The sequence below is a fragment of the Carcharodon carcharias genome, chromosome 17 (genome assembly GCF_017639515.1).
Source record: "Carcharodon carcharias isolate sCarCar2 chromosome 17, sCarCar2.pri, whole genome shotgun sequence".
Lineage (NCBI taxonomy): Eukaryota > Metazoa > Chordata > Chondrichthyes > Lamniformes > Lamnidae > Carcharodon > Carcharodon carcharias.
Genome location: NC_054483.1, coordinates 100,026,625 through 100,046,204, shown reverse-complemented (window position 1 = coordinate 100,046,204; position 19,580 = coordinate 100,026,625). Strand labels below are relative to the sequence as shown.

The 19,580-nt window shown below is 49.7% G+C and overlaps 1 protein-coding gene across 1 annotated transcript in view; it reads right to left on the bottom strand.

Moving 5' to 3' along the window:
- Window positions 1–19,580, bottom strand: part of LOC121289948 (gamma-glutamyl hydrolase-like) — a 61,257-nt gene that overhangs the window by 5,346 nt on the left and 36,331 nt on the right. Inside the window, exons 2-7 of the mRNA XM_041209960.1 lie at window positions 15,542–15,573; window positions 9,010–9,121; window positions 7,731–7,781; window positions 2,030–2,114; window positions 818–956; window positions 290–396 (exon numbers count right to left, since the gene is read on the bottom strand). Coding sequence (XP_041065894.1) covers window positions 290–396; window positions 818–956; window positions 2,030–2,114; window positions 7,731–7,781; window positions 9,010–9,121; window positions 15,542–15,573 — 526 coding nt within the window. The remainder of the gene's footprint in view (window positions 1–289; window positions 397–817; window positions 957–2,029; window positions 2,115–7,730; window positions 7,782–9,009; window positions 9,122–15,541; window positions 15,574–19,580) is intronic.

Below are 19,580 nucleotides of genomic sequence, written 5' to 3'. Positions count from 1 at the left end.
TCCCCCTCTGTATCCCTCTCCGAACACGCTCCATGATCCTTCTCATCCCACCCCTCCGCCCTGATCCCCTTCCCCAATCCCCCTCCCCATCCTCCACCCCGATCCTCCTCCCAATCCCCCTCCCCAATCCCCCTCCGCCTCCCCAATTCCCCTCCCCAATCCCCCTCCCAGACCCCGCTCCCAATCCCCTATGCCGAACACCCTCCCCCTCCCCGATCTCCCCCACCCCCCTCCTCAATCCCCCTCCCCCTCCTCGCCCCTCCCCCTCCCCAATCCCCCTCTCACTCACTTGCTCCGTGATGCTGAACTTGTGGAAATTTCCGGTCAGTGGTTTCTCCGATAAAATTCTCATCAAATCCGGAGAAAAATCTTTAAACATTTTACTGGATTTTGCTTCTGAAAAATAAATGTATGGCTGTCAGCTGGATCAACAGCAGAGGCCCTCGTGGGATCAGACTGTGCAGAGGGGGAGGGTAGAGTGAGGAAGACCTCATGAAGCTTCCCAACTCCCCCATGCAGCAGATGGTGTGTTGGTGAGGAGGGTAGGGTAGGAATAGAAGAAGAGGAATAAATGGGCCAAATGGCCTTCTTCATCTGAACCGATCCGGTGATCGAGTTCATTACTGATCAATGCCCCTCAGCCTCCACCTCAGGACATGATTGGACAGGAGGAAATCCTGCAGGAGATCCGCACGATGCCCTTATAGCTCTGATGACCATGTGGCCAAGAGGATGAGCGAGAATAGGCCGAGTCTCACTCTAATCTCACCTGGAAACATGGCGGACGAAAGACTCACCGCTGCCTGGGTGCACTTACCCTCGGTAAACTCCAGTGTCAATGCCACGTTGTAACTGGCAGTCGGGGTCAGGAGGTCCTCTCCGGCTGTCAAAGCTGTCAGCAGCTGGTGTCCCATACACGTCCCCCAGACTGGGAAATAACCCCCCTGGTCACACGCCTGCATCAATCAGACAGAATCCCACTGACATTGAAAACACAGCAAACACACTCCCAATCCCGTATACAACAACAATATTCCCAATCACAAAGCAGTGTGTTCCAGAGAAAAGGGGGCTCGGGGACATCGCGTTGGTGCTGTCCTAGGAGACAGTGCTGCACTGTTAGAGGGTCAGTGCTGAGGGAGTGCCGCACTGTCAGAGGGTCAAGTACTGAGGGAGTACTGCACCGTCAGAGGGTCAGTACTGAGGGAGTGTTGCACTGTCAGATGGTCAGTACTGAGGGAGGGCTGCACTGTCAGAGGGTCAGTACCGAGGGAGTGCTGCACTGTCAGAGGGTCAGTACTGAGGGAGTGCTGCACTGTCAGAGGGTCAGTACTGAGCAAGTGCTGCACTGTCAGAGGGACAGTGCTGAGGGAGTGCCACACTGTCAGAGGGTCAAGTACTGAGGGAGTGCTGCACTGTCAGAGGGTCAGTACCGAGGGAGTGCTGCACTGTCAGAGGGTCAGTACTGAGGGAGTGCTGCACTGTCAGAGGGTCAGTACTGAGGGAGTGCTGCACTGTCAGAGGGTCAGTGCTGAGGGAGTGCTGCATTGTCAGAGTGTCAGTACTGAGGGAGGGCTGCATTGTCAGAGGGTCAGTACTGAGGGAGTGCTGCACCGTCAGAGGGTCAGTACCGTGGGAGTGCTGCACTGTCAGAGGGTCAGTACCGAGAGAGTACTGCACTGTTGGAGATGCCATCTTTTGGACCACTCCGATGGCTGTCAGTGATGCCACGTCAGAGATGATGGGCAGGGGAATTCTGCTTGGTGTCCCAGGACCATCCTCTTTCTTTATTCTCCAATCTGTACGTAAGACTGGAATTTGGATGTGAGGCTCCCTAAGGTCAGCGAGTCCCTCACTGCAGGAATTCAGTTCCTCAATCTTCCCAAAGTGACAATGGGAGCCCAGTCTCCTTGGCACTGGTACAAACCATTTGGCCCAATGGATGTCTCACCTGTGCCACCCACTTCATCCATCACAGACACCTCCACAAACACACCGAAACTGTCTAGAAGCTGGAATGTTTACACACCTTCAATGCCAGTCGATAGAAAATGCCAGCAACTCGGGCAAACTCCGATGTCACTAAATCCACTGCTCCTCCCGGCAGTAAGATCCTGGGAACAAACAATTTGAGTTGCACTGAATATTGATCAGTGTGTCAGACTGGTGCAAGACCTGAGTTCAGCAATCAGCCTCTCATATATAGGATGGCGGTTTGCTTTGCATTTTAGCTCACAACAGGCAGAGCTTACAGAAGGTGAACAAATTCTGTTTGTAAATCAGGATGAGGACAGATTAACAGAAAGAGGAGTTCACTCTGTTGGCTTTCACAAAGAACACAAATATACAAAGATGCAAATTAGGAGCAAGAGTATAGGTCACTTGGCCCCTCGAGCCTGCTCCACCATTCAATAAGATCATGGCTGATCTGAATGTAACCTCAACTCCACATTCCTGCCTACCCCTATAACCTTTCACCCTCTTGTTAATCAAGAACATATCTAGCTCTGCCTTAAAAATATTCAAAGACTCTGCTTCCATCACATTTTGAGGAAGAGAGTTCCAAAGACTCACGATCCTCTGAGAGAAAATATTTCTCCTCATCTGTCTTAAATGGGTGACCTCTTATTTTTAAACAGTGACCCCTAGTTCTAGATTCTCCCACAAGAGGAAACATTCTCTCCATATCCACCCTGTTAAGACCCCTCATGATTTTAAATGTTTCAATTAAGTCACCTCTTACTCTTCTAAACTCCAGTGGATACAAGCGTAACCTGTCCAGCCTTTCCTCATAAGGCAACCCACCTTTTATTGATATGTTTATTGATGTGACCATTAACACCAGATATAGTTCTGCTCATTTGATGTGAGTATCAACATGAAATAAATTTTGCTTTTGTCTTAATGGCTTGAGTATGTTTCAGTTGTTTTGTAGGTGCAGGACAGGCCAGTATCTCATGCTGGATGTGAATGGCTCTAAACTTTATTGCACAGGCACTGAGTAGACTTTGGGTTCAAAGAAAAAGGTCTTTTCAGACATCCGGGTTGGAGGTGGCAGCCCTAGCATGAGGTGGAAGCAGATCTTTGGCAGCCAAGCTGAAGGAGCATTGGATCAAAGTATCCCTGGTGTCCCTGCCTCCCTGGAGGTTACCGAGGTCTGGTTTCACTCCCTCAGCGTTCACCTCACTGTACTCATCTTCTGACTCACCACTGGATCATCATCTGTGGCCTGTGCAGCTGCCTCAAGATCCTCTTCCTCCAGTGAGTCCCCCCTTACCAATGCCGGATTGTGGAGAGCGCAGCATGCAACCACTATCAGTCACAGGTTAGGCTTGTATCCGCTGGAGTTTAGAAGAGTGAGAGGTGACTTGATTGAAACATTGGGGGTATTGTAGTTCTCCCCTTGAATGGTCCGGGCATTGGAACGAATCTTCAGGAGCCCTATAGTTCTCTCTATCACAGCCCTTGTGGAGGCATGGCTCCTGTTATAATGCTGCTCTGCCTCTGTCCCTGGATGATGGAGAGGCATCATGAGCCACCTCTTCAAGGGATAGCCCTTGTCACCCTGCAGCCATCCATCCAGTCAGGCTAGAGCACTGAAGAGCCCCGGCACCTGGGAGTGTCTCAGAACGTAAGCGTCGTGAGAGCTGCCTGGATACCTCGCACAGACTTGCAGAATCAGCATCCTGTGGTCACACACTATCTGCCCGTTCATGGAGTGAAATCCCTTCCTGTTGGCGAAGGCACCCGGCTGACCCACTGGCGCCTTGATGGCCACATGTGTACAGTCTATAGCACCCTGGATGCAGGGGAAGCCAGCAATCACTGCAAAGCCTCTGGCTCTCTCAGCCTGGCTGGCCTCGTCTGTACGGAAATGAATAAAGGTCAGTACCCACCTGAACAGAGCTTCTGTCACCAGCTTGACACAACTATGGACAGCTGATTGGGACACTCCACAAAGATCCCCCACTGAGCTGGAGGTATAGAAGTTGAGGGCCACTGTGTCCTTCAGAGCCACTGGCATGGGATATCCACCCACACAGTCGGAGCTGATCTCAGGCCCAATCATCTGGCAAATGGAGGTCATGGTCTCCCTTGAGAGGTGGAGCCTCCTTCAGCATTGGTCCTCGGGCATGTAGAGGTAGCTGCCTCGTCGCCTGTAAACCCTGGCAGCAGGATAGTGGCGTCTTCTGTGACCCCTTCCACCTTGGACTACCTGCTGGCCCTGCACCCCTTGTGTCTGCACCTCTCCTCCCACGGGTCCCTCCCCTGGAAGCTGCACAGGGACACCTGGCCTCCTCTCCCTTCTGCCCCTCTCTTCCTCCTCAGGGGAGGTGTCTCCAGCGGAGACCACAATCCCCATTCCCAGGGTAATGGAAGGCTGTCTGATACCTGGAAGGGTCCATACGGTCAAGAGGAGGTTTACTAGATTGATAGCTGGAATGAGTGAGTTATCTTATGAGGGAAGGTTGGATAGACTGGGCTTGTTTCCACTGGAGTTTAGAAGAGTGAGGGGTGATTTGACTGAGTATACAAGATCCTGAACAGTGTCGATAAGGTGGATGTCAAAAGGATGTTTCCTCTTGTGGGTGAGTCCAGAACTAGGGGGCACTGTTTTAAAATTAGGGGTCACCCTTTTAGGACAGAGATGAGGAGAAATTTTTTCTCTCAGAGGGTTGTGTGACTTTGGAATTCTCTGCCTCAGAAGGTGGAGGAGGCGGGGTCATTGAATATTTTTAAGGCAGAGGTAGATAGATTCTTGTTAGGTAAGGGGATCGAAGGTTATCGGGGTTAGATGGGAATGTGGAATTCTAATTGGAAACTGATCAGCCGCAATCTTCTTGAACGAAGAAGCAGGCTCGAGGGGCCAAATGACCTACTCCTACTCCTATTTCGAATGTTCGAATGTTCTCCGGGGGCCTTGGAGACACCGATGAGTGCTGAAAATAAAGCCTGGAAATGCTACTCACAATGGCAATTGCGTCGAGCCTTTTTTTATCCCGCCCTGGGATGAGGTTTCCTTAAAAGCGGGCTGCCCACCTGCCCGTTTTTCCCATCGATCGAACGTAAAATCGGGATCCACGTAAAATCGGGATTAACCGCCTTTTTAACGTCCTTAAGTGCCCTTTAATTGTTGACAGACTCGGCTCACACCCGCCAGCCTGGAGATTGCTCGCCTGCGGGGTGGAGGTTGGAACACTCGCCCGACATCGCCTTGCGTTATTTCACGTCCCCTCAGATCGTGCACTCACCCACCCGCGAGGCGTAAAATTCTGGCCTTAGATTTGTATTCTCCTTTCCCCCCCCCCAACCCCCGTCACGGTCTGCTTATTGCTTCCCACAGTAATACCTTCCTCTCTCGCCTTGTCCCTTCCCTTTGGTTTACCACACCTTGCCATGTTTGATCCCTTGAATCCTACTATTTAGTTCAAAGGGGATCAAGGGGATTTTTACTCAAAGGGATCAAATCCCCTTAAGGAAAGGGGTTCATAGGCACGTTAGTGGATCGAGTTGATTAACATAGGAACAGATGAAATAGCAACTAGGAGCTGGTCACTCAGCCCCTCGAGCCTGTTCTACATTTCACTAAGATCATGACTGATCTTCTACCTCCACTCCACTTCCTGTACCATCCCCCTAACCCTTAATTCCCTTAGAACGCAAAAATCTATCAATCTCAGTTAAATGTATTCAACAACGGAGCATCCACGACTGTCTGGGGTAAAGAATTCCAAAGATTTACAACCCTTTGAACGAAGAAATTTCTCCTCACTCAGTCCTAAATGATTGGCTCCCTCAGCCTGAGACTGTGTCCCCGTGTTTAGGATCCCCACCACCCCACTGCCCCCAACCAGTGGAAAGAATCTCTCAGTATCCACCCTGTTAAGCCCACCATAATTTGATATATTTCAATGGGATCGCCTCTCATTCTTCTAAACTTTCGGGAATATTAACCCATTTTACCCTATCTCCCCTCATTAAACAACACCTCTTCTGGGGGGGGGGGGGGGTGAGATCTGAGTTTGTTTTGGAAGTGAAATAATAGAGTTCCTGGACTCAACGGTCAGGATCTACTGCCCCCACAGGAGGCAAGGAAGGAGGTGGGGTGATCGTGAGAATTTGGCGTCTTGGCCTCAGGACCAATACCCGATGCCTTCTCACCTCCACCAGATGTCCACTTGAGTTCCTTAAATGACCAATTAATGCCCACTTAAGGGCCTTTTCCCACCTCCGCTGCAACCTTCCCAGCTCCAGGTGGGCCTGGTAAAACTATGCGAGCAGCATGTCAGCTGGAGAGGGGATTGGTGGTCCTTGATCTGCACTAATCTGTGCATGATCGAGGACACAGAGATGGGGCAGAGGGGTGGCTGCCCTGCTGCAGACTCCTGTGACCTCCCTTCTTGACTCCCTCCCCAAGAGACGTCCCCAACAGCACTTAACTTTCTCCTGAGCCACGCTGCGCTCCTGGGACTCCGAGGGGTGTTGTCCAGGGGGCACTGCCAAGTGCAAGAGCTGCCGGCCTCTGATTGGCCAGCAGCTCTTGGTGAGCATGAAAGTTGACTTCCGGGGTCCACAGACTGGAGGAAGGCCCACCACTGCCCACTTAGCTGCCTGATGGACAGAAGGTACGGCTGGTCTTCCATCTCAGAGTCAGTGTAGGTCATAGAGTCATAGAGTCATAGAGGTCTACAGCACAGAAAAAGGTCCTTCGGCCCATCAAGTCTGCACCAGTCAAACAAGTACCTAACTATTCTAATCCCATTTTCTAGGTCTAGGCCTTGTATACCATGGCATCGCAAGTGCACATCCAAATACTTCTTAAATGTTATCAGGGTTTCTGCCTCTACCACCCTTTCAGGCAGTGAGTTCCAGATTCCCACCACCTCTGGGTGAAAAAATTCTTCATCACTTCCCCTCTAAACCTCCTGCCCCTTACCTTAAATCTATGCCGTCTGGTTACTGATTCCTCCGCCAAGGGAAAAATTTCCTTCCTGTCTGCCCTATCTATGTCCCTCTTAAATTTTATACACCTCAATCATGTCCCCCCTCAATCTCCTCTGCTCCAGGGAAAATAACCCCAGTCTATCCAATCCTTTCTCATAACTAAAACTCTCCAGCTCAGGTAATATCCTGGTAAATCTCCTCTGCAATCACTCTAGTGTAATCACATACTTCCTATAATGCGGATTCCAGAACTGCACGCAGTACTCTAGCTGTGGCATAACCAGCGTTTTATGCAGTTCTAGCGTAGCCTCCCGGCTCTTATATTCTATGCCACGGCTAATAAAGGCAAGTATCCCATATGCCTTCTTAACCACCTTAACTACCTGTCCCACTACCTTAAGGAACCAGTGTCTCAGCGCTTTTTCAGGCAGCGAGCGAGACACTCACCAAGAACGGAAGGTTTCGCCCAATGACTTTTTTCAATTCCTCATGTTTTTACGTATTCAACAAAGCAGCTTAATGATAGGGCATGTTTCTGAATCAATATTTTGTAGAGGACACCTCAAGGTCAGGGAGGGAAGTGTTTGACATACATGAAGAGGGACAGGACGTTAAACAGGTGGACAGATTATACCTTCCATAGGAAGGCATTGGAAATTTTAAAATGCAGGACAGTGAAATGAAACCATCCAAGAGAGTAGCAAGTGAAGAACCAAGACCCAACATTTGCTGAGTTCAGCGAAGAGAATCAATCAAATGATGAAAAGTGATAATTAGTCACTTACCCATTTATTGAATGAAAAATCTTTTCATAATCGCACTCACTGAGATACAACCTGCAGAGAAAAGGAAGAAGCAACAGTTACAGCTAATTAATCCCAACCCTTTTTACCCCAACCTCAATGCTGCCCAACACCATCACAGAGCCAACCCTGACCCTAACCCTAACCCTAATTCTAACCCTAACCCCAACCCTGAACCTGACCCTAATCCTGACCCTAATCCTGACCCTAACCCTATCCCTAATCCTAACCCTAATTCTAACCCTAACCCCAACCCTGAACCTGACCCTAATCCTGACCCTAACTCTAACCCAGCCCATTGCCATCATCATTTTTCTGCACCTTCAAATGATTAAAATGATTAGCTCCATTACTTCATTCAAGAACGCATCCTTTCTACATTCCTTACATTACAACAGCAGCTACACTTCAAACATACTTCAGTGGCTGGGAAGAATTTTGAGATTTCTGTTGGTTGTGAAAAGCGCCATCTACAAGGCACAAGTCAGGAGTGTGATGGAATACTCTCCACTTGCCTGGATGAGTGCAGCTCCCACAACACTCAGCAAGTTCAACACTGTCCAGGACAAAGCAGCCCACTTGATTGGCACCACATCCACAAACATTCACTCCTTCCACCACCAACACACAGTAGCCACAGTGTGTACCATCTACAAGATGCACTGCAGGAATTCACCAAGGCTCCTTCAACAGCATCTTGCAAACCCACGACCACTACCATCTAGAAGGACAAGGGCAGCAGATAGATGGGAACACCACCACCTGGAAGTTCCCCTCCAAGCCACTCACCATCCTGACTTGGAAATATATCACCGTTCCTTCACTGTCGCTGAGTCAAAATCCTGGAACTCCCTCCCTAACAGCACTGTGGGGCAATTAGGGATGGGCAATAAATGCTGGCCCAGCCAGCGAAGCCCACATCCCATGAATGTATTAAAATAAATAAATAAATAAATGAAAGTCTTTCTCTCTTTCTTTCCCAAGATTTCAATTCTGTGGGATTCCACAACCCTCTTCACCTCTCCTCACCCCTTCTTTACCCCCTCCCCCTTTCACTCTCTTCACCCCCTCTCCTTCCTGCTCCCTCCCTGAGTCGCCTCTCCCTCCTACAATCTGCAGTCGCTGATGGCTCCTGACCAAAGCTTTTCCATTCATCTCAGATTCCCTCCCTATCTGTTCAGCCTTTGGCCTCTGACCCTCCACCTGACCCCTCGGTAAAATCAAGCCCATCCTGGGATGGACCCAATAGTGACTGTGTTACCTGATCACCGCCACCCTGCTGCCGGCTGACTCCAGGTACTTCACGTAGGGAGCGCCCACGTATGTCTTTGCCACCTCAGTCAGCTCATCCACAGTGTGCTGGGCTAAGATCCCTGTCAGCAACAACAACAAATTGCATTTATTTAGCGGCCTGCAACATAGTTAGAAAGTTCCAACTGGTGGCTTCACAGGAGAACTGTCAAAAAATATTTGGCACTGTGTTACATGGGGAGATTGTTAGGGCAGGTGAGACAGAGCTTGGTCTAGGAGGAAGATTTTAAGGAGCTTCTTAATGGAGGAAAGGGAGGCAGAAAGGCGGAGAGGCCGATGGGGTGTAGCCAATGGTGGAGTGACTACACGTGGGGATGCACAAGAGACCAGGATAGGAGAAGAACAGGTATTTCAGAGGGTTGTGGGTTGGAGGAGATTGCAGGGATAGGGAGGGGAAAAAAGGATGAGAATTTTAAAATTCTGGTGTTGCTGGACCAGTGGCCAATGTAGGTCAGTGAGCGGAGGGGCGATAGGCGAACAGGGCTTGGTGCAAGTAAGAACACGAGCAGCAGAGTTTTGGATGAGCTGAAGTTTACAGGGGGTAGAATGAGGGAGTCCGGGCAGGAGTGTGTTGGAATAGTCAAGTCTAGAGATAACAAAGATATGAAGGAGGATTTCAGCAGCAGCTGAGCTGAGATAGGAGTAGAGCCAGGCTATATTACAGGGTATTGGCTTCCAGTCAAGCAACATCTCCATTTTAAAATCCACATCTTTGTTTTTAATTCACTCCAAGGCCTCGCCCCTCCCTCTCTCTGTAATCTCCTCCAGCATCACTGAGATATCTGAACTCCTCTAATACTGGCCTCTTGCACGTCCCTCCAATTTTAATCACCTCACAACTGATGGCTGCACCTTTAACTGTCTGGGCTCTAAGCTCTGGGATTGCCTCCCTACACCTCTCCCCCTCTCTACCTTTCTTTCCTTCTTTAAGACAATCCTTAAAACTCTTTGACCAAGTTTTTGATCACCTGACCTATGTGATTTGGTGTCATATTTGGGTTTATAATGGTCCCTATGGAGCACCTTGGGATGGTTCATTACTTTAAAGATGCTATATAAATCTAATTGTGTGCCACAGTGTGTGTGTGTCTTGTGTGTTTGTGTCTGTGTGTTAGTGTCTGTGTGAGAGTGTGTGTGTATGTGAGTTATTGTGTGTGTGATTGTATGTGTCTGTCTGTGTCTGTGTGAGTGTGTGTGAGTGCGTGTGTGTGTGTGTGTGTGTGTGTTTGTGTGTGTGTGTGTGTGTGTGTGTGTGTGTGACTCATAGATGTTTACAGCACAGAAGGAGGCCATTCAGCCCATCGTGTCTGCCCCAGTCAACAAACATCTGACTACACTAATCCCATCTTCCAGCACTTGGTCCATAGCCCTGGAGGCTATGGCAACGCAAGTGAGTGTCTAAATTCTTCTTAAATGTTACGAGAGTTTCTGACTCAACGACCCTTTCAGGCAGTGAGTTCCAGGCTCCCACCACCCTCTGGGTAAAAAAAAATTATCCTCAACTCCCCTCTTAGCCTTCTACCTCTTACCTTAAATCTATGAGCCCTGGTTATTGACCCCTCTACTAATGGAAAAAGTGCCTTCCTTTCCACCCTATCTATGCCCCTCATAATCTTATACACCTCTATCAGGTCCCCTCTCAACCTTCACTGCTCCAAGGAAAACAACCCCAGTCTATCCAATCTTTCCTCATAGCTCAGACTCTCCAGCCCAGGGAACTTCCTGGTAAATCTCCTCTGCACCCTCTCCAGTGCAACCACATCCTTTCTACAATGTGGTGACCAGAACTGCATGCAGTACTCCAGTTGTGGCCTAACCAGCGTTTTAATCTCCCTGCTCTTGTACTCTACGCCTCGGCTAATAAAGGCAAATATCCCATATGCCACCTTTTCTACCTGCCCTGCTACCTTCAGAGATCTGTGGACATGCACACCAAGGTCCCTCTGATCTTCAGCACTTTCCAGGGTGCTACCATTCGTAGTGTAATCCCTTGCCTTATTAGCCCTTCCCAAGACTACACAGGCACCCAGGTACCAAGGTACCTCACGCTTTTCCAGGTTGAATTCCATTTGCCACTGCTCTGTCCACCTGACCAGTCCATTGATATCCTCCTGAAGTTTGCAGCTATCCTCCTCGCTATTTACCACCCTACCCATTTTCGTGTCATCTGAGAAATTCTTGATCATTCCCCCTACATTTAAGTCCAAATCATGTATGTACACCACAAACAGCAAGGGTCCCAGCACCAAGCCCTGTGGAACCTGACTGGAAACAGTCTTCCAGTCACAGAACATCCCTCTACCATCATGCTCTGCTTCCTGCCTCTCAGCCAATTTTGAATCCAATGTGTCACTTTGCCTTGGATCCCATGGGCTCTTACTTTCTTGACCAGTCTGCCATGAAGGACCTTATCAAAAGCCTTGCTAAAGTCCATGTAGATCACATCAAATGCATTACCCTCATCAACACTCCCGGTTACCTCCACAAAAAGGTCGATCAAATTTGTCAAACACGACCTTCCCTTAACAAATCCATGCTTACTATCCCTGATTAATCCGTGTCTCTCCGAGTGTAGATATATTCTGTCCCTCAGAATTCTTTCTAATATCTTTCCCAACACCGAGGTTAGACTGTGCATGTGTGTGTGTGTGTGTGTGTGTGCCTGTGTATGTGTGCATATCTGTATGCTTTTGTGTGTGCATGTGTGTTTGCGTGTGGCATGTGTTTGTGTGTGTGTGTTTGTATGTGTGTGTGTCTGTGTATGTGTGCATGTGTCTGTGTATGTGTGTGTGTGCCTGTGTGTTTGTGTGTGTGCGCGTGTTTGTGTGTGTGTTTGCGTGTGGCTGTGTGTTTGTGTGTGGCTGTGTATTTGTGGCTGTGTGTTTGCGTGTGGCTATGTGTTTGTGTGTGTGTTTGCATGTGGCTGTGTGCTTGTGTGTGTATATGCGTGTGGCTGTGCGTGTGTGTGTGTGTGTGTGTGTATGTGTGGCTGTATATGTGGCTGTATGCGTGTCTGTGTGTTTGCGTGTGTGTGTGTGTGTATATGTGTTTGCGTGTGGTTGTGTGTGTGTGTGCGTGTGTGTGTGTTTGCGCGCGCGTGTGTGTGTGTTTGCATGTGGCTGTGTGTGTGTGTGTGTGTGTGTTTATGTGTGGCTGTGTGTGTGCGTGCGTGTGTGTGTGGGTGGGTGTGTGTGTGTTTGCATGTGGTTGTGTGTGTGTTTGCGTGTGGCTGTGTGTGTGCGTGTGTGTGTGGGTGTGGGTGTGTGTGTGTGTGTTTGCATGGGTGCGTGTGTGTGTGTGTGTGTGTGTGTGTGTGTGTGTATGGGTGTGTGTGTGTGTAGCTGTGTGAGTGTGTATGTGTTTGCGTGTGGCTGTGTGTGTGTGTGCGTGTGTGTGTGTTTGCGCGTGTGTGTGTGTGTGTGTTTGCATGTGGCTGTGTGTGTGTGTGTGTGTTTACGTGTGGCTGTGTGTGTGCGTGAGTGTGTGTGTGGGTGTGTGTGTGTTTGCATGTGGTTGTGTGTGTGTGTGTTTGCGTGTGGCTGTGTGTGTGCGTGTGTGTGTGGGTGTGGGTGTGTGTGTGTGTGTTTGCGTGGGTGCGTGTGTGTGTGTGTGTGTGTGTGTGTGTTTGCGTGGCTGTGTGCATGTGTGTGTGTTTGCGTGGCTGTGTATGTGTGTGGCTGTGTGTGTGTGTGTGTGTGTGTGTGTGTTTGCATGTGGCTGTGTGTGTGTGTGTGTGTGTGTGTGTGTGTGTATGGGTGTGTGTGTGTGTGTAGCTGTGTGAGTGTGTATGTGTTTGCGTGTGGCTGTTTGTGTGCGTGAGTGTGTGTGTGTGTGTGTGGGTGTGTGGCTGTGTATGTGTGCGTATGTGTGTGTGTGGGTGTGTGGCTGTGTATGTGTGCATGTGTGTGTGTGTGTGGGTGTGTGGCTGTGTATGTGTGCGTGTGTGTGTGTGTGGGTGTGTGGCTGTGTATGTGTGCGTGTGTGTGTGCGCCTGCGTCAGTATGTATCTCCCACTCTGACACAATCTACACACTCCCATATACTGGGCAGCCTAATCCAAGGGGGGCCACACAGTTCATCACCCCCATCACTCCCCTCCCCTGGAGGCAAAATCAGCGTGCAGCCGTCTCACTCCACTCCAGCCCACCCAGTAGCCATAACACACTGTGGGTGGGTAAACAGACAGCCAGCGGGAGATCTGCCCCTTACCGGGTCTGGGTTCCTCCCTCAGAAGGTGCTGGCAAATCCCATTGGCCGGCAGCTCCGGCAATCGCAACAGCACCAAGAATGCATTATGGCTGCTGCCGGGATTGTAGGTCCAAGAAGGCAGCCCAATCAACCCAGAGACAGGTGAGTCCGGCACCGAGGGCATGGAGTGGGGGGTGGGTTTTGGGACAATGGTTTAAGGCAGCAGGCAGGTAGGAAGAATAAAGAGGGTAATTTCTTAGAGGGGTTGTCCCCAAGCACACAGGGCACCTCCCCCCCCCCCTAACAGAGTAACCCCCCTTCCTTGCTGCCCTTTTAAAATGCTTTTTTCAAAAATCAGCCTGCCCACTCCCCCGATTGCCCACGTCAGCCATGTTATGCCGTAGGCAGTGTATTCATGGGGTCAATTGGCTTGTTAACAATCTCAATTGACCCTTGATCATTGATTTAAATATGGTGGGTTGGCAGCCAATTCTGACACCGGCCCACCTACCGTGTTTGGGGGCCTACCAACCCCACCCCAACCCCCAACCCCCAACCACCCCCCCGCACCCCCACCCCCACCCACCACCACTGAAAACACGGCCGGCAGGGGCACGTCCAATCCAGCCCACTGTCTCCTCCTGTCCATCTAACTCTGTCCGTTTCTCAACTATTCTCATCTAACCTTCACTTTCTCCCTCTCTCTCTTTGTCTCTCTATCTATCCCTCCCTCCCTCTCTCCCTCACTCTTTCCTACTATCTCCTTCTCTCTCTCTTTCTCTCCACCTTTATATCTCTCTTTCCTTTCTATCTTTCTTTTCTATCTTTCTCTCTTCCCCTCTCTTTCTCCATCCCTCCCTCCCTCTCTCCTTTTCTCTTTCTCTCTCTCTCTTCTTTCTCTCTCTCTTTCCCTCTTTTTCTTTCTCTCTCTCTCTTTCTCTCTTTCCCTCTCTGTCTGTGAGGGGGAGGCCTGAGTGGACAGCTGTCTTGGGACTGTTGGATTATCAGTCACCCAGTGTCCATTGCAATCGATTACTGAGCACAAACACAGTTAGAGTGGTGCATGTGAATGTAAATACGAACATGCGAATTAGGGGCAGGAATAGGCCACTCGGCCCCTCGAACCTACTCCACCATTTAATAAGATCATGGCTGATCTGGTTTTAACCTCAACTCCACATCCCCGCCTACCCCTATAACCTTCCACCCCTTGCTAATCAACAATCTATCTAGCTCTGCCTTAAAAATATTCAAAGTCTCTGCTTCCACCTTTTCAGGAAGAGAGTTCCAAAGACTCAGGACCCTCTGAATGAAAAAAATTCTCCTCATCTCTGTTTCAAACAAGCGACCCCTTATTTTTAAACAGTGACCCCTAGTTCTAGATTCTCCCACAAGAGGAAACATCCTCTCCACATCCACCCTGTCAAGACTCCTCAGGATCTTATATGTTTCAATCAAATTGCCTCTCACTCTTCTAAACTCCAGCAGATCCAAGCCTAGTCTGTCCAACCTTTCCATATAAGACAACCTACCCATTCCAGGTATTAAACTAGTAAACATTCTCTGAACTACTTCTAACGCATTTACATCTATCCTTAAATAAGGAGACCAATATTGTATACAGTACACCAGATGTGGTCTCACCAGTGCCTTGTTAAATGAAGCATAACCTCCCTGCTTTTGTAATCAATTCCCGTCATGATAAATGATAACATTCTATTAACTTTCCTAATTACTTGCTGTACCTGCACACTAGCCTTTTGTGATTCATGCACTAGGACACCCAGGTCCCTCTGAATCTCAGAGCTCTGCAATCTCTCACCATTTAGATAATATTCTTTTTTTTATTCTTTCTGCCAAAATGGACAATTTCACATTTTCCCACATTATACTCCATTTGCCAGATCATTGCCCACTCACTGAACCTATCCCTGTGACACATTGCTCATTACATCTTGCCAACCTGAACAAGACCCATTTATGCCTACTCTCTGTTGACTAGCCAATCCTCTATCCATGCCAACATGTTACCCCCTACACCATGAGCTTTTATTTTCCTCAATAACCTTTGATGTGGCATCTTATCAAGTGTCTTCTGGAAATCTAAGTACAGCACATCCACCTGTTCCCCTTTATCCACAGCATACGTGACTCCTTCAAAGAACTCCAATAAATTGGTTAAACCTGATTTCCCTTTTACAAAACCAGGATGATTCTGCCTGATTACCTTGATTATCCTGACCTAACATTTTTAACAATAGCTTCTAACCTTTTCCCACGTTGTCGTTACTCACCGATTACTGGTCTATTGTTCAAAGTTTCAGTGCTGGGAAATTAAAGAGAAGAGAGTAAGTTTCACATCCTCCAATATGAATCAATGAGACACTGAGATTCAGGGAGTTACAAAGAATAGGGACTGGTTGCTTCTCCTTTGACTTGTTAAAATAAGTGGGATCATTCCCTATCTTACACGATTAGGTTTCATCGGCCTAATTCTCAGAACTTTGTTAGTCCCGATATAGTTCTGGAATGATCCAAATCTGATACAAACACAATCTATCACATCGACTGATCCACACAATAATCCTCCATTAAAGCCCAGTCATAAATGAGACCATTCATGACCCATCATCCCCACCTCTTCCCATCAAGGGACCAATTAAATTGATCTCAATACCTGAGATAGACAACAGCTTGAGTACATTATCAGTCGCTCATGCCACACCCTGACACTGTGACTACCCTCTGACCCCAACCCCAACCTATACCCTGACCCCAACCCCAACCCAATCCACCCTCTGACCCCAACCCAAACCTCAACCCCAATCCACCCTCTCACATCAACCGAAACCTCCACCCCAACCCACTCTTTGACCCCCAACATATACTTTGACCCCCAATCCACCCTCTGACCTCAAGCCAAACCTCAACCTCAACCCACCCACCGACCCCCCTCAACCCACCTCACACTGCAACCCCAAACCATACTCTCTGAAGAACTTTCCTCCCGCCTATATGCTTCCTCATGCCAAAAACACTGCAGATCACCCTCAAAATTGTCAAAATAACAGAATATTAATCCAACCAAAATCCATTTCTCCAGAATTTCAGCATGAGTTCCCTCTATCCAAACTCCCTCTAACCAAACTCCCCCTATCCGAGCTCCCCCTATCCGAGCTCCCCCTATCCGAGCTCCCCATTTCCGAGCCCCCTCTATCCGAGCTCCCTCTATCTGAGCTCCCTCTATCCGAGCTCCCTCTATCTGAGCTCCCTCTATCCGAGCTCCCTCTATCTGAGCTCCCTCTATCTGAGCTCCCTCTATCTGAGCTCCCTCTATCTGAGCTCCCTCTATCTGAGCTCCCTCTATCTGAGCTCCCTCTATCTGAGCTCCCTCTATCTGAGCTCCCTCTATCTGAGCTCCCTCTATCTGAGCTCCCTCTATCTGAGCTCCCTCTATCTGAGCTCCCTCTATCTGAGCTCCCTCTATCTGAGCTCCCTCTATCTGAGCTCCCTCTATCCGAGCTCCCTCTATCTGAGCTCCCAGTCTATCTGAGCTCCCTCTATCCGAGCTCCCTCTATCTGAGCTCCCTCTATCCGAGCTCCCTCTATCTGAGCTCCCTCTATCTGAGCTCCCAGTCTATCCGAGCTCCCTCTATCCGAGCTCCCTCTATCTGAGCTCCCAGTCTATCCGAGCTCCCTCTATCTGAGCTCCCTCTATCTGAGCTCCCAGTCTATCTGAGCTCCCTCTATCTGAGCTCCCTCTATCTGAGCTCCCAGTCTATCTGAGCTCCCAGTCTATCTGAGCTCCCTCTATCTGAGCTCCCTCTATCTGAGCTCCCTCTATCCGAGCTCCCTCTATCTGAGCTCCCTCTATCTGAGCTCCCTCTATCTGAGCTCCCTCTATCCGAGCTCCCTCTATCTGAGCTCCCTCTATCTGAGCTCCCAGTCTATCTGAGCTCCCTCTATCTGAGCTCCCTCTATCTGAGCTCCCTCTATCTGAGCTCCCTCTATCTGAGCTCCCTCTATCTGAGCTCCCTCTATCTGAGCTCCCTCTATCTGAGCTCCCTCTATCTGAGCTCCCTCTATCTGAGCTCCCTCTATCTGAGCTCCCTCTATCTGAGCTCCCTCTATCTGAGCTCCCTCTATCTGAGCTCCCTCTATCTGAGCTCCCTCTATCTGAGCTCCCTCTATCTGAGCTCCCTCTATCTGAGCTCCCTCTATCTGAGCTCCCTCTATCCGAGCTCCCTCTATCTGAGCTCCCTCTATCTGAGCTCCCTCTATCTGAGCTCCCTCTATCTGAGCTCCCAGTCTATCTGAGCTCCCTCTATCTGAGCTCCCTCTATCTGAGCTCCCTCTATCTGAGCTCCCTCTATCTGAGCTCCCTCTATCTGAGCTCCCTCTATCTGAGCTCCCTCTATCTGAGCTCCCTCTATCTGAGCTCCCTCTATCTGAGCTCCCTCTATCTGAGCTCCCTCTATCTGAGCTCCCTCTATCTGAGCTCCCTCTATCTGAGCTCCCTCTATCTGAGCTCCCTCTATCTGAGCTCCCTCTATCTGAGCTCCCTCTATCTGAGCTCCCTCTATCTGAGCTCCCTCTATCTGAGCTCCCTCTATCTGAGCTCCCTCTATCTGAGCTCCCTCTATCTGAGCTCCCTCTATCTGAGCTCCCTCTATCTGAGCTCCCTCTATCTGAGCTCCCTCTATCTGAGCTCCCTCTATCTGAGCTCCCTCTATCTGAGCTCCCTCTATCTGAGCTCCCTCTATCTGAGCTCCCTCTATCTGAGCTCCCTCTATCTGAGCTCCCTCTATCTGAGCTCCCTCTATCTGAGCTCCCTCTATCTGAGCTCCCTCTATCTGAGCTCCCTCTATCTGAGCTCCCTCTATCTGAGCTCCCTCTATCTGAGCTCCCTCTATCTGAGCTCCCTCTATCTGAGCTCCCTCTATCTGAGCTCCCTCTATCTGAGCTCCCTCTATCTGAGCTCCCTCTATCTGAGCTCCCTCTATCTGAGCTCCCTCTATCTGAGCTCCCTCTATCTGAGCTCCCAGTCTATCTGAGCTCCCTCTATCTGAGCTCCCTCTATCTGAGCTCCCTCTATCTGAGCTCCCTCTATCTGAGCTCCCTCTATCTGAGCTCCCTCTATCTGAGCTCCCTCTATCTGAGCTCCCTCTATCTGAGCTCCCTCTATCTGAGCTCCCTCTATCTGAGCTCCCTCTATCTGAGCTCCCTCTATCTGAGCTCCCTCTATCTGAGCTCCCTCTATCTGAGCTCCCTCTATCTGAGCTCCCTCTATCTGAGCTCCCTCTATCTGAGCTCCCTCTATCTGAGCTCCCTCTATCTGAGCTCCCTCTATCTGAGCTCCCTCTATCTGAGCTCCCTCTATCTGAGCTCCCTCTATCTGAGCTCCCTCTATCTGAGCTCCCTCTATCTGAGCTCCCTCTATCTGAGCTCCCTCTATCTGAGCTCCCTCTATCTGAGCTCCCTCTATCTGAGCTCCCTCTATCTGAGCTCCCTCTATCTGAGCTCCCTCTATCTGAGCTCCCTCTATCTGAGCTCCCTCTATCTGAGCTCCCTCTATCTGAGCTCCCTCTATCTGAGCTCCCTCTATCTGAGCTCCCTCTATCTGAGCTCCCTCTATCTGAGCTCCCTCTATCTGAGCTCCCTCTATCTGAGCTCCCTCTATCTGAGCTCCCTCTATCTGAGCTCCCTCTATCTGAGCTCCCTCTATCTGAGCTCCCAGTCTATCTGAGCTCCCTCTATCTGAGCTCCCTCTATCTGAGCTCCCTCTATCTGAGCTCCCTCTATCTGAGCTCCCTCTATCTGAGCTCCCTCTATCTGAGCTCCCTCTATCTGAGCTCCCTCTATCTGAGCTCCCTCTATCTGAGCTCCCTCTATCTGAGCTCCCTCTATCTGAGCTCCCTCTATCTGAGCTCCCTCTATCTGAGCTCCCTCTATCTGAGCTCCCTCTATCTGAGCTCCCTCTATCTGAGCTCCCTCTATCTGAGCTCCCTCTATCTGAGCTCCCTCTATCTGAGCTCCCTCTATCTGAGCTCCCTCTATCTGAGCTCCCTCTATCTGAGCTCCCTCTATCTGAGCTCCCAGTCTATCTGAGCTCCCTCTATCTGAGCTCCCTCTATCTGAGCTCCCTCTATCTGAGCTCCCTCTATCTGAGCTCCCTCTATCTGAGCTCCCTCTATCTGAGCTCCCTCTATCTGAGCTCCCTCTATCTGAGCTCCCTCTATCTGAGCTCCCTCTATCTGAGCTCCCTCTATCTGAGCTCCCTCTATCTGAGCTCCCTCTATCTGAGCTCCCTCTATCTGAGCTCCCTCTATCTGA